The following is a 13,261-nucleotide window of genomic DNA, read 5'->3' as shown; positions in this document are numbered from 1 at the left end:
TTGCCTAGACTATGTGTCACCGTGCCTCAGTGGGTCACAACTGAGAATACCAAATTCAGGACATGCTGCTGAGAAATAGGACAGATACACCCCAAAACTGGTGATTATTCTTCCATAAGACAAACCAATCCAGCAACAAAATTAAACTTCTCTCTTACCACACTGGCTAACAAGAAGTCAGAAATGCAACCTCCTTAGGTATTCCAGTCCTGGATTCAACACGCAGACACTCGACTTAATGATTAGTGGTTACTTAAAACCAATTTAATCAATCAAAGGGTTCTTCTGATCCCATAGGACCAGCCACATACCCAGGTCAATATATAACTCAGATCTTACCCATTAATCATGCTGTTGCCAATCCTTTAGTATCTAATATCTAAAGGTTTATTTATAAAAAGAAAGAAAGAGGTGAGAGTTAAAATTGGTTAAAGGAATCAAATACATACAATAATTACAAGGTCCTTGGGTCAGGCTTGAAGCAGTGATGAAATAAACTAATTGGCTTAAGTCAAGTCTCTGGTTACTCCCAAATGATTGGAAGGTCCTCAGTCCCATGTAGTCTCTGCCAGCTCCGTCAGAAATATGAGTGTGCCCTTTGATTAGAAGTTGGGCTATGTGACTCATTCAGTTTGTGGAAAAATACAGGTAACAAGGTGGCTTTTAATGTCACATGATCTGATCACATGATCTAGTCACATGCTGTTGCATGCTTCGCTGAGTCATAGCAGAGGCCACTATCCATACTCTAGAACATTCACAAGAAATCCATCAGGTGTGGATAAGCCTCTTCTGTGGTCCATTGTGAGTTAAGTGTTCTTTGGTGGGCCATTCAATTTGAATAGTCCCTTCACAACATGGTGGCCAGACTGGATGAAAATTACCCTGTGGGTGATACCACTGGAGCAAACATATTTGAAATAGAGGTACATAATCAATATTCATAACTTCAGATACAAAAAGGATACATGCATAAAAATAGGATAATCATATTCAGCAAACCATAACTTTTCTATTGACACCTTACTTGACACACTTTGTACAAGATTTGTTGCAATTATATAACAGCGGTAGCAACAATGATCTACATGGTTATATTTTAATCATATAACATCACACCATGTACCAATAAATCTCCATCAAGGCAATATACTGTACCTGATACCAGTGTCTGTACCGATCCCAGTACCCAGTAAGCAAAGAATGTGCTTCTTTCAGTTGCTTCCTTCAGCTGACCCTTCCAGTTCAAAGACTGCAGAACAGAGGTACACTACAGTGCTTATCTACCCATTTGTTTCTCCCTGGATGAGACCACTGTTTCTGAATGATTCTCCCCATTTTTGGATGATTATATAACATAACAGGAACTTATGAAAAATATAGCCACCTCCATTGGTATTCAGGTAGCACTAGTCCAGGGCAATCCACACAAGTTAGTGGATATTTTGAATACTGTGTGTCCTACTTGAGTGATTTTACCACTTAATGATGCCGTCTTGGAGCCTACAAAAATCCTTGGGCAAACTCCCTCTCTGATGCTCACTGCCAAAAGGACTGCAAAAAAGCAGGAGTGAGAAAAGGCAGGAATGCCTACCTGAAACTGGTAAAGTTGCTTGTGTAGTAGACACTATTGACTAAAGCCAAAATTTAAGAATTTTGGCATGCCTAGAGTTAGGCACCTAAATCCATATTCAGGAAACTAAATAAAAGTGATCTGGTTTTCAGAATAGCTGGTCACCTTTAACTGCCCTCAACTCAGTGTAACTTGTGGGTGCTCAACTCCACTGAAAATTAGGATACATGTTTAGGTACAAAATATGCAGACCAGTCCCCAAGCTCACCCTACTCTGTATATTGTTGCCAGTAGGATCTATTTTTCACTCTTTGTCAACTTGATTAGCTTCTTCTGATAATCAGATGATACACTGGTTGTTTTGTTGATGATTGTGGAAGGCAACCTTGAGTAGACAAGCTTGTGAGATGAAAGGACACTTGTCCTTCAACTTTAACTTTCTGCTTACCTGTAATTCTTATGAAAGCTAAGAATAACACATCCCATTGATATCTCTGTTGATGTCGTTCATGTAGTCTCTGCCAGCTCCGTCAGAAATATGAGTGTGCTCTTTGATTAGTAGTTGGAGTATGTGACTCATATTCAGAATATTACTATATATGTTTAGGAATTAGATGGATTAAAACATACACTTTTATGTGCAAATGTCAATGTGCTGGATGATGCTTTTGTTATGTTAAGATTTGACTACACCTTTCTTTACTTTGCTCTCCAATATGCAAGACTCACTCTTTCTATTAGATGTATGGCAATGCTAGAGGTGGAGGCTGGCATCCCTCAGGTAGTGATGGATGTGTGGTCTGCTGTGGTAAAAAGTCTGTCCATGACTGAAAGAATAAGATGGTATTTATTATGCAGGTTAATTTCTGCTTGTTTTCTTTCTTTTAAGGGTTTGACAACTATGCTATCTGTGTGAAATTTTAAGTGGTTCATAACAAAGTGCCTATATATATATTTTTCCCATAGGTCTGTCTGTGAGAAGTGTTTGCTGGCGAGGAGACCATATCCTAGTTGGGACACAAGACAGTGAAATTTTTGAGATTGTTGTGCATGAACGCAATAAGCCTTTCCTGATCATGCAGGGGCACTGTGAAGGAGAGCTGTGGGCTCTGGCAGTCCATCCTACAAAACCATTGGCCATGACTGGAAGTGATGACCGATCAGTCAGGTTAGCAACAACAACACCACTCTCCCTTCCCCCCCCCCCCCCCCCCAACAACAAAATGACCAACAATAATACACCAAACTAAAGCTCCCCACCCAGATTATGTATAGCTTTATAGATGAGACTTCATCTTTAGAAAAACAATTGAAATGTAAAAATGCAAAATGATTTATGGCATGTCATATTGTGATATTGAACTAACATAATTTATTCTTTAACTCTAAATACTGATTACTTTGCTGATGGAGGTCTGAAAACAGTGGCAGAAATAGGTAGTTTTCAAAATGGAAATCAAGGCCTTAATTTGAACTCAAATGGTGGAAGGGATTACTTTCATAATTTCAATGATAGTAAATAAGATGAGTGCCAAAATTTTCAAACTTGGGTAACTAAAGTTATGCACCTAAATTTATATCTGAGTATCTAAGAAGTGATTTAACTTTCAGAGGTGCTGCGAAGCATCCACAACTCCCAAGTTAAATAATTTTGACTGATGTCTTTTGTGAACCTTTTGTCCAAACTATATCAGGCATTACTGAGATACCTTCTTTTGTGCTGATATGGTACAGAACCTTATAATTCTTATTTACATCATGTTTTTTTTAAATGTGATAGAATTGCATTTCAGACTTGTGACATTTTTGTTTACTTAATGTAACTTAATGTATCTATATTTGTTAAATAAGGCTACAGTCCAATAAATCCTAGTAAATTATTCTCCTTTACATAGTTTTTTTAAACATTTTTCAGATTAAGTGTACTGTCATTTTTTGCTAATCTGCTAGGAGTTACACTAATATAATAAAAAATTAATTGACATGCTATTGTAAAATTCCATGCTTGAAAAGGCATGATTAGTATAAGTTAGAAATTATATTGGTATCTGGTCACATGCAGAAAGTTGTGCTACATTGTGAATGATAAATAATTAATAGAAAGGGAGGCATTTGTGTTCATTCAGTAATCTTTAACTAAATGAGTAGTATACACTTTAAGCAATAGAAAATTCAGGTTTTACAAATAAGTACTGTTCTTTCAAACAAAATGAGTCTGTCTCTGCAGATTCACGAATTAGGTACTCAATCGTTCTCTTAAATGTACAAACACTCATTGCTGTATGCAAAGCTTGTAACTTTGTTAGTTTTGGAAGTTATTGATAGCAAATGACTTTGGAATATAGGTGTAGTGCTGCCTTCAGAATATATTCTATGAAGTTGAAATCTTCACTTTTTTTTATCAGAAAACAGCCATTCCTTACATGATTTTATTTAATATTTTATTTTAGAATTTGGAGCCTAATAGACCATGCATTGATTGCACGGTGCAATATGGAAGAACCAATTCGCTGTGCAGCTGTTAGTACTGATGGAATCCATCTTGCACTTGGCATGAAGGATGGCTCTTTCACTGTACTTCGAGTCAGGTAGGTACAAAGATTAGAAAATTATAAATAAATTATAAACTTTTTCTTAAGTAATCTGTGCATATTTCTGTTTTGTTTTATGTAGAAAACATGCTAAGAAAGCATTTAAACTTAAATTTTAAACACAGGTTCACAGGCTATTTATGTCTAGTCGTTACTCTGAAAGCATATTAAGAAAAGTACATTTGTACAAGGAATAGTAAATTTCTGAATTCAGAAGAAAATTTTGTCAGGCACATTCTTGAAACAGTGAGCTTGACAACAAGATGATATTCTCTTTTGTGCTTGTGACATATTTTCTTTCTCCCTTACAGGGATATGACAGAGGTTGTTCATATTAAAGACAGGAAAGAAGCCATTCATGAATTAAAATATTCACCAGATGGGACTTTCCTTGCTGTTGGCTCCAATGACAGCTCTGTTGATATTTATGGTGTTGTTCAGCGGTACAAAAAAGTTGGGGAATGTGTTGGATCTGTAAGTTTCATCACTCATATGGACTGGTCTTCAGACAGTAAATATTTACAGACCAATGATGGCAGTGGGAAAAGACTTTTTTACAAGATGCCAAGTAAGATTTTGTATTTTTATAATTTACTTTATTTTATAAATTCAATCCACAATATATAGTTAATAAATCTTGGTTTGAAACATTAAGTTGTCGAGGGCATGGAAACTGAACAAAAATGTTATGGACCAAGTAATTTTTCAGTGGATAACATGTATGAGAAAATTAGAGACTTGTCCATAAATAGTCTGCCCATTCAGATTTGTCTTCATATTCTAGACTGTTACAGTACTGTGGCTTGGGTAACTAAGCATTTCTGACCCATAATTGCTTAATTTTAATTAAATATTCTTATCTTTCTCTTATTAGCAGCATGTTTGCTTTATTACAGTGTTATTTAAAAAAAATATTTGAAACCATTTTTTTAAAATCAGTGGATCGTTCTGAAGAATATGTCTCCTCCTCCCACCTTTTAAAAAAAGATTAATTCTTCTTTGAGTGGTTGCACATCTCTTCCACTTAGGTGTGTTTATGTCCAGTGCACCTGAGCCAGACAGTTCTCTGTAGCAATACCTGTCAGTGTGGAAAATACTTTCTGCACTTCCTCGTGGCCCCAGGCAAGTGTATACAGGGTGACCCGCTCCAACCTCTCCTTCTGTTCTTCTAACAAGCAGCTAGAGGCAGTGAGAAACTCCTTGTGCTCTGTCATGGTTTTCCCTCTCATATTGAGATGTTTCTCTTTTGTAAACAGATCATTCACAAGTGCAAATAGTGAGACAGTAGTACCCATTTTAACAATTCTTTATTGTTTAATCATTTTGTGGGTTTTTTTTTCTGCACCCTGCAAACAGAGATCTCTTCCTTTCAGACTGAGAGGTTATGCCAGGACCTCTGGAGTTTACTCATTGCCTCTCTTGCAAAGTGTCTGAGATCATAAAATCCCATACCTGTCCTGCTGGAAGTGCCTCTCCACTTCTCTCAAAAATCTGAAAAAGCTTAATCCTTCCACTGTGAAAAGAGGAAGTACTCCTTGTCTCTGGGTTCCTTTCACAAAAAATTGAGACCTAAATCTGTCACAAAATCCAAAAAGAGCACTTCATGTCTTAAAAAGGCCACTGAAGTGTCTCTAAGAACATTCCTCACGATCTGCTCAGTGCTGAGGTTAGACCAAGAGCTTCAGCTCCGTGCTCCCCTGGCATCCGTCATTCCATCTCTCAATTCCAGTGACTGGTATGCTGCTCTCAATCTCCAAAATGCCTGCTTTCATTTGACAACCCATCCAAGCCATAGAAAGTACCTGAAGTTTGTAGGCCTTCATTGCCAATATACTGTCCTCCTTTTTGGTCTGTCATCTGCTCTAAGAGTGTTTACCAAATGCATGGCAATAGGAGCAGCTCACCTCAGAAACATTGGCATTCAGGTATTCCCTTACCTGGACAATTGAGTTGTCTGTGACTATTCCAGAGATCAAGTAGAGATCAGCATCAAACAGTCTTCACCTCCAGATGCTTACAGGGGTGGCTGAAGTCTGTTTATCATCCAATCAAGTATTCTCTGGATTCCAATTCACATACCTGCAAGAGTGCTTTCCTGACTGAACTGTTGGAAAGACTAATCAACATTTTCAGGGGTGTGCCCTTTCCCACTCCTTTTCCATCCCTGACCTTGACTACGGAGGTGTGTCAGGGCACATCACTCACCACTGGGCTGGTGCCTTCTCCTAGTCACTCTAAGCATTGCTCGAGGCCGACAACCCTCCCCCTCCTTAGTTTGCACACCATCACTTTGTCTCTGCATTCACCTGCAGCCCCCCTTGTAGTCTCAGGAACCTCAATGCCCTCTTCCTGGTTTGGCCCTCTGGCCATGTCACTATCCATGTTTTCTCCCTTTCGGGGGTCTTACCGTGCCTCAGTGGGTCACAGCTAAGAATGCCAAATTCAGGATATACTCTTGAGAAATAAGGCAGACTCACCCAAAATTGGTAGTTAGTCTATCATTAGATTATACCGAGCCAGTAAGAAGAATGAATTTCTGTATCACCACACTAGTTAACAAGAAGTCAAAAATGCGATCTCCTTAGGCTTTCCAGTCCTTGGCTCACCACCTAGACACACTGGGCTTTATGATGAGTGGTTACTGAAAACAATTTAATCAGATGTAGGGTCCTTCCAATCCCAAGGGATCAGCCTCTTAGCCTGGTCAATATATAACTCAGATATTACCCAATAATCACACTGATGCCAATCCTTTAGTAGCTAAAAATTAAAGGTTTAATAATATAAAAAAGAAGGAAAAGAGGGTTATTGAATGATTAAAGGATAAGAACATAAGAATGGCCATACTGGGTCAGACCAAAGGTCCATCCAGCCCAGTATCCTGTCTACCGACAGTGGCCAATGCCAGGTGCCCCAGAGGGAGTGAACCTAACAGGTAATGATAAAGTGATCTCTCTCCTGCCATCCATCTCCACCCTCTGACAAACAGAGGCTAGGTATACCATTCCTTACCCATCCTGGCTAATAGCCATTAATGGACTTAACCTCCATGAATTTATCCAGTTCTCTTTTCAATCCTGTTATAGTCCTAGCCTTCAGAACCTCCTCATGCAAGGAGTTCCACAGGTTGACTGTGCTCTGAATGAAGAACTTCCTTTTATTTGTTTTAAAGCTGCTGCCCATTAATTTCATTTGGTGGCCCCTAGTTCTTATATTATGGGAACAAGTAAATAACTTTTCCTTATTCATTTTTCCACACCACTCATGATTTTATATACCTTTATCATATCCCCCCTTAGTCTCCTCTTTTCCAAGCTAAAAAGTCCTAGCCTCTTTAATCTCTCCTCATATGGGACCCGTTCCAAACCCTGAATCATTGTAGTTGCCCTCTTCTGAACCTTTTCTAATGCCAGTATATCTTTTTTGAGATGAGGGGACCACATCTCTACGCAGTATTCAAGATGTGGGTGTACCATGGATTTATATAAGGGGAATAAGATATTCTCCATCTTATTCTCTGTCCCTTTTTTAATTATTCCTAACATCCCGTTTGCTTTTTTGTCTGCTGCTGCACACTGCGTGGACATCTTCAAGGAACTATCCACAATAACTCCAAGATCTTTCTCCTGATTAGTTGTAGCTAAATTAGCCCCCATCATATTGTATGTATAGTTGGGGTTATTTTTCCAATGTGCATTACTTTACGTTTATCCACATTAAATTTCATTTGCCATTTGTTACGCAATCACGTAGTTTTGTGAGATTTTTTTGAAGTTCTTCATAGTCTGCTTTGGTCTTAACTATCTTGAGCAGTTTAGTATCATCTGCAGACTTTGCCACCTCACTGTTTACTCCTTTCTCCAGATCGTTTATGAATAAGTTGAATAGGATGGATCCTAGGAACTGACCCTTGGGGAACACCACTAGTTACCCGTCTCCATTATGAAAATTTACCATTTATTCCTACCCTTTGTTCCCTGTCTTTTAACCAGTTCTCAATCCATGAAAGGATCATCCCGATTATCCCATGACAACTTAATTTATGTAAGAGCCTTTGGTGAGGGATCTTGTCAAAGGCTTTCTGGAAATCTAAGTACAATATGTCCACTGGATCCCCCTTGTCCACATGCTTGTTGACCCCCTCAAAGAACTCTAATAGATTAGTAAGACATGATCTCCCTTTACAGAAACCATGTTGACTTTTGCACAACAATTTATGTTCTTCTATGTGTCTGACAATTTTATTCTTTACTATTGTTTCAACTAATTTGCCCGGTACTGATGTTAGATTTACCGGTCTGTAATTGCCAGGATCACCTCTAGAGCCTTTCTTAAATATTGGTGTTACATTAGCTATCTTCCAGTCCTTGGGTACAGAAGCTGATTTAAAGGACAGGTTACAAACCATAGTTAATAATTCCGCAATTTCACATTTGAGTTCTTTCAGAACTCTTGGGTGAATGCCATCTGGTCCTGGTGACTTGTTACTGTTAAGTTTCTCAATTAATTCCAAAACCTCCTCTAGTGACACTTGAATCTGTGACAATTCCTCAGATTTGTCACCTACAAAAGCTCAGGTTTTGGGAATCTCCCTAACATCTGCAGCCGTGAAGACTGAAGCAAAGAATTAATTTAGTTTCTCTGCGATGACTTTATCCTCTTTAAGTGCTCCTTTTGTACCTCGATCGTCTAGGGACCCCACTGGCTGGTTAGCAGGCTTCCTGCTTCTGATGTACTTAAAAAAACATTTTGTTATTACTTTTTGAGTTTTTGGCTAGCTGTTCTTCAAACTCCTTTTTGGTTTTTCTTATTACATTTTTTACATTTAATTGAGCAGTGTTTATGCTCCTTTCTATTACCTCACTAGGATTTGACTTCTACTTTTTAAAAGATGCCTTTTTATCTCTCACTGCTTCTTTTACATGGTTGTTAAGCCACAGTGGCTCTTTTTTAGTTCTTCTACTGTGTTTTTTTAATTTGGGGTATACATTTAAGTTGAGCCTCTATTATGGTGTCTTTGAAAAGTGTCCATGCAGCTTGCAGGGATTTCACTCTAGTCCAGAGGTGGGCAAACTACGGCCTGCAGGCCACATCCGGCCTGTGGGCCTGTCCTGCCCGGCCCCTGAGCTCCTGGCCTGGGAGGCTAGCCCCCAGCCCCTCCCCTGCTGTCCCTCCTCCCCCGCAGCCTCAGCACGCTGCGCCACCGGCACAATGCTCTGGGCAGCCAGGCAACACAGTTGCAGAGTCGCGGCCTGACTCTGTGGTCTGGGCGGCGCGGTAAGGGGGCGGGGGGGTTGGATAGAGGGCAGGGGAGTTGAGGGGGGTGGTCAGAGAATATGGTGTGGATTGGGGTCAGGGCAGTCAGAAGGCGGGGAACAGGGGGGTTGGATGGGGCAGGGGTCCCGGGGGGCAAGTCAGGAATGAGAGGGCGGGTTGGATGGGGCAGCAGGGGGCAGCTAGGGGTGGGGGGTTTGCGGGGGGGGTCAGCGGACAGGGAACAGGGAGTGGTGGATGGGGTAAGAGTCCTGGGGGGGCTGTCAGGGAACAGGGTGGGTTGGATTGGGCAGGAGTCCTGGGGGAGCCATCAGGGGGCGAGAAGCGGGGGGGCGGGGAGTCAGATAGGAGGCGGGGGCTGGGCCATGCCTGGCTGTTTGGGGAGACACAACCTCCCCTAACCGGCCCTCCATAAAATTTTGGAAACCCGATGCGGCCCTCAGGCCAAAAAGTTTGCCCACCCCTGCTCTAGTCACTGTACCTTTTAATTTCTGTTTAACTAACCTCCTCATTTTTGCATAATTCCCCTTTCTGAAATTAAATGCCACAGTGTTGGGATGTTGAGGTGTTCTTCCCACCACAGGAATGTTAAATGTTATTATATTATGGTCACTATTTCCAAGCGGTCCTGTTATAGTTACCTCTTGGACCAGATCCTGCGCTCCACTCTCACTCTTTCTCTCACATATAGTGCCACTCCGCCCCCCACACGACCTGTTCTGTCCTTCCAATGTATTTTGTACCCCAGAATGATTGTGTCCCATTGATTGTCCTCACTCCACCAGGCTTCTGTGATGCCTATTATATCAACATCCTCCTTTAACACGAGGCACTCTAGTTCACCCATCTTATTATTTAGAGTTCTAACCTTTGTGTACAAGCACTTTAAAAAACTTGTCACTGTTTATTTGACTGCCCTTTTCTGATGTGTCAGATTCTTTATAGGAATGTTTCTTGTCTGATCTGACCCATACTTTATCCTCTTTCATCCTCTCCTCCTGACTAAAACCTAGAGAATCTCTATCAATAGATTCTCCTCTAATAGAAGTCTCTGTCTGATCCATGTGCGCCTCTGCAGCAATCAACTTTCCCCCATCTCTTAGTTTAAAAACTGCTCTGCAACCTTTTTAATGTTAAGTGCCAGCAGTCTGGATCCACTTTGGTTTAGGTGGAGCCCATTCTTCCAGTATAGGCTCCCTCTATCCCATCATATACATACAAATGATTTTCAGTATTCATAGATCAGGATCACAGCAGTAATGGAATGAAGTGCTAGCTTGCAAAAGTCTCTCCGTGATCACCGAAACGGATTGGGGGTCATCAGTCCTTGTTTAGAGCGCCTTTGTTAGAAATCCAGTCCAGAGAAAGAAGAACGAAATGAAGACAAAATGGAGATGTCTCGGGTGTCTTTTTATATCCTCTGCGACGTCCATGGGATTTTACTGTCCCAAACAAAGCCCACAGACCTGTTTGTGGAAAGTTACTGGCCCAAGATGGAGTCCAGGGTCACGTGAGCATATTGCATGTCCTTACATGGTTTGCTGACTCACATGGGGGGACCGTTGGCCCCTTGGTGTCTGAGGCATCCTCAGGGAGAGCCCATTATTAGACTGAAGTGTCCTTAATGAGCCATCCACACACAGCTGTGTAGCCTTGATGTAAATCTATTTGTGAGGTGTCACGCAGGAACAAACACATTTGAGATACAAATACAAAGCCAATATTCATAACTTTAGATACAAAAATGATATGTGGATTTAATCAGGATAATCCAACTTAAACAGATTCTCTGTTCAGATGCTTCTAGCACTTCTTCCAAAAGAGGTCTGTGACAAGCTCTATCTGGCCTTCCCTGACCCTTCTGCTGGAGGCGCCAGTACCCTGACACCTCTCTGCTCAGGCCAGCCTACCAAAAAAAGTAGTCCTCCAGAGGGAAGGGCCAGGAGGAGACACTGAACAATCAGGAGCCAGCAGGCCCATTAAGAAGGCTTGACCTTGAGAAGAAGGCAGAATTGAGTGAGACTGGGACACAGGAGGAGCTTCTCAGTATTAGCTCAGAACCTAGGGCCAGGTCATGGTCTTACCTTCAAGTGCTGCAATTAAGTGCTTGCCTTTGAGGTTTTGTTTGTTTATTTTAAGACTCAGATAGGCAAATTCTGAGTTTATTTTTATTTAACTGTTTAAACAGTGACACTGAGCTGACAGTATAGGCTGCCTAACAGGACTCCAAAACTTAGGGACTAAGGCATGGAGTGCCTGTAGTACCATGTTTGGCCCCACAGAGGGCGCTATGGAGCAACCCTGCTTACCACAACTTGGTACTAGAAGTGGGATTGACTCCTTCTGTCCATGGAGGAGAGCGTATGACTCTGGTTCAGTAGCAGCAGGTTCAGGCAGAGTCCCAGCAACTTTTCCTGGAAGTACAAGAGGAGGTCTGGTGAACTACCCTGTTGCAACAAGCTGTGCTCCTTGAGCTACTGCAGCAGCAGTTCCCAGAGGCTATGCTCAGTGATGAGCTGCCAAAATCTGAAGAACCGGTTCCTTCAGTCGCTCCGGGTCTTTGGCGGCCCTGAGGCACCTGCCGCCAAAGACCCGGCGCGAGTGAAGGACCCACTGCCAAAGTGCCGCCAAAGACCCGGAGCGCTGCCAGGTGAGTAAAAAGGGATTCTCAAGGGGAGCCTCCCCAGCCGAGAGCTCAGGCTGGCCGGACAGGACGGTCCTGCGGGCCAGATGTGGCCCGCGGGCCGGAGTTTGCCCAGCCCTGTAACAACCGGTTCTATACCGGCTTCTAAATTTAACAACCTGTTCGCGCAAACCGGTGTGAACCAGCTCCAGCTCACCAGTGGCTATGCTCAAGCGGAAAAATGGCCAGTCCTATTCCGAAGTGATGCTGTTGGGGCCAGGTACAGCCCTTTGCAGATTGGGACCCACTGATAATGACTTACTCTCTACAGAGGAGAACCTACAGAGGAGTCACCTCGATGGGTGACTTACTTCACCAGCTCCTGGTGTCTCAAAACATTCGGAAAGAAGTACTATGGCTGGCACATGTAGTTCCCTTCATTGTTCCTTGGGCAGAGATATAACCCTCGAGTGGGTGCTGGCCAGATATTTTGGCCACAGATCTACCAATAAGTGGTGAGCTTTTGTGTGTCTTACCCTGAGTGCTGACAGTAGCATCTAAAGGAAACCTCTGGGCTCTCTTAATCCTCTTACCTCTCGTAAGTATGCCATTTGAGTGGGTAGGGATGGACATATTGGGGCATTTGGAAAAAAGTGCAAGGGAGCAACAATAGATCCAGATCATAGTGGATTATGCAGCCTATTACCCAGAGGTTGTTCCCTTCTTCTCAATTACTGCCAAAGCCATAGCCATGGCGTTTGTCTTTATTTTCACTCAAGACTCTTAAGCAAATGCTAAAAAAGTTTGTGAAGACGGACTACAGGGATTGGAAACAGCTGCTTCCCTATCTCCTCTTTGCAGTATGAGAGGTTCCCCAGGCCTCAACAGGCTTCTCACCCTTTTAACTCTTACATGGCCAATGGCCTCAACGAATCTTGGGTCTCCTTAAAGAGCAGCTGTCATGCTCTCAAAAATGTGTTTCAGTATATCCTACTAATGTGTGAGTGTCTTAAATGACTGGGACAACTTGTGAAGGAGACTCTCCTATGGGCCCAAAAAACCCAGGCCCAACAGTATAGTAAAGGTGTCTAGGAGAGGATTTTTCAGCCTAGGAGACCGCATGCTTCTGCTCCTCCCCAACGTGGAGAGCAAACTCCTGGCCAAATGGTTGCACCCATATGAGGTTGTCCACTGAGTCAG

General features: G+C 42.0%; 1 protein-coding gene across 3 annotated transcripts in view; it reads left to right on the top strand.

Moving 5' to 3' along the window:
- Positions 1 to 13,261, top strand: part of EML5 (EMAP like 5) — a 284,671-nt gene that overhangs the window by 92,153 nt on the left and 179,257 nt on the right. For all 3 annotated transcript variants that reach the window (XM_077819239.1, XM_077819240.1, XM_077819241.1), the window contains exons 7-9: positions 2,540 to 2,741; positions 4,024 to 4,161; positions 4,476 to 4,732. In XM_077819239.1, coding sequence (XP_077675365.1) covers positions 2,540 to 2,741; positions 4,024 to 4,161; positions 4,476 to 4,732 — 597 coding nt within the window. The remainder of the gene's footprint in view (positions 1 to 2,539; positions 2,742 to 4,023; positions 4,162 to 4,475; positions 4,733 to 13,261) is intronic.

This window comes from Eretmochelys imbricata, chromosome 6, assembly GCF_965152235.1.
Source record: "Eretmochelys imbricata isolate rEreImb1 chromosome 6, rEreImb1.hap1, whole genome shotgun sequence".
In the NCBI taxonomy this organism is placed as follows: domain Eukaryota; kingdom Metazoa; phylum Chordata; order Testudines; family Cheloniidae; genus Eretmochelys; species Eretmochelys imbricata.
The sequence above is the reverse complement of the archived record's forward strand: the minus strand, read 5'-3'. Positions and strand labels throughout refer to the sequence as shown.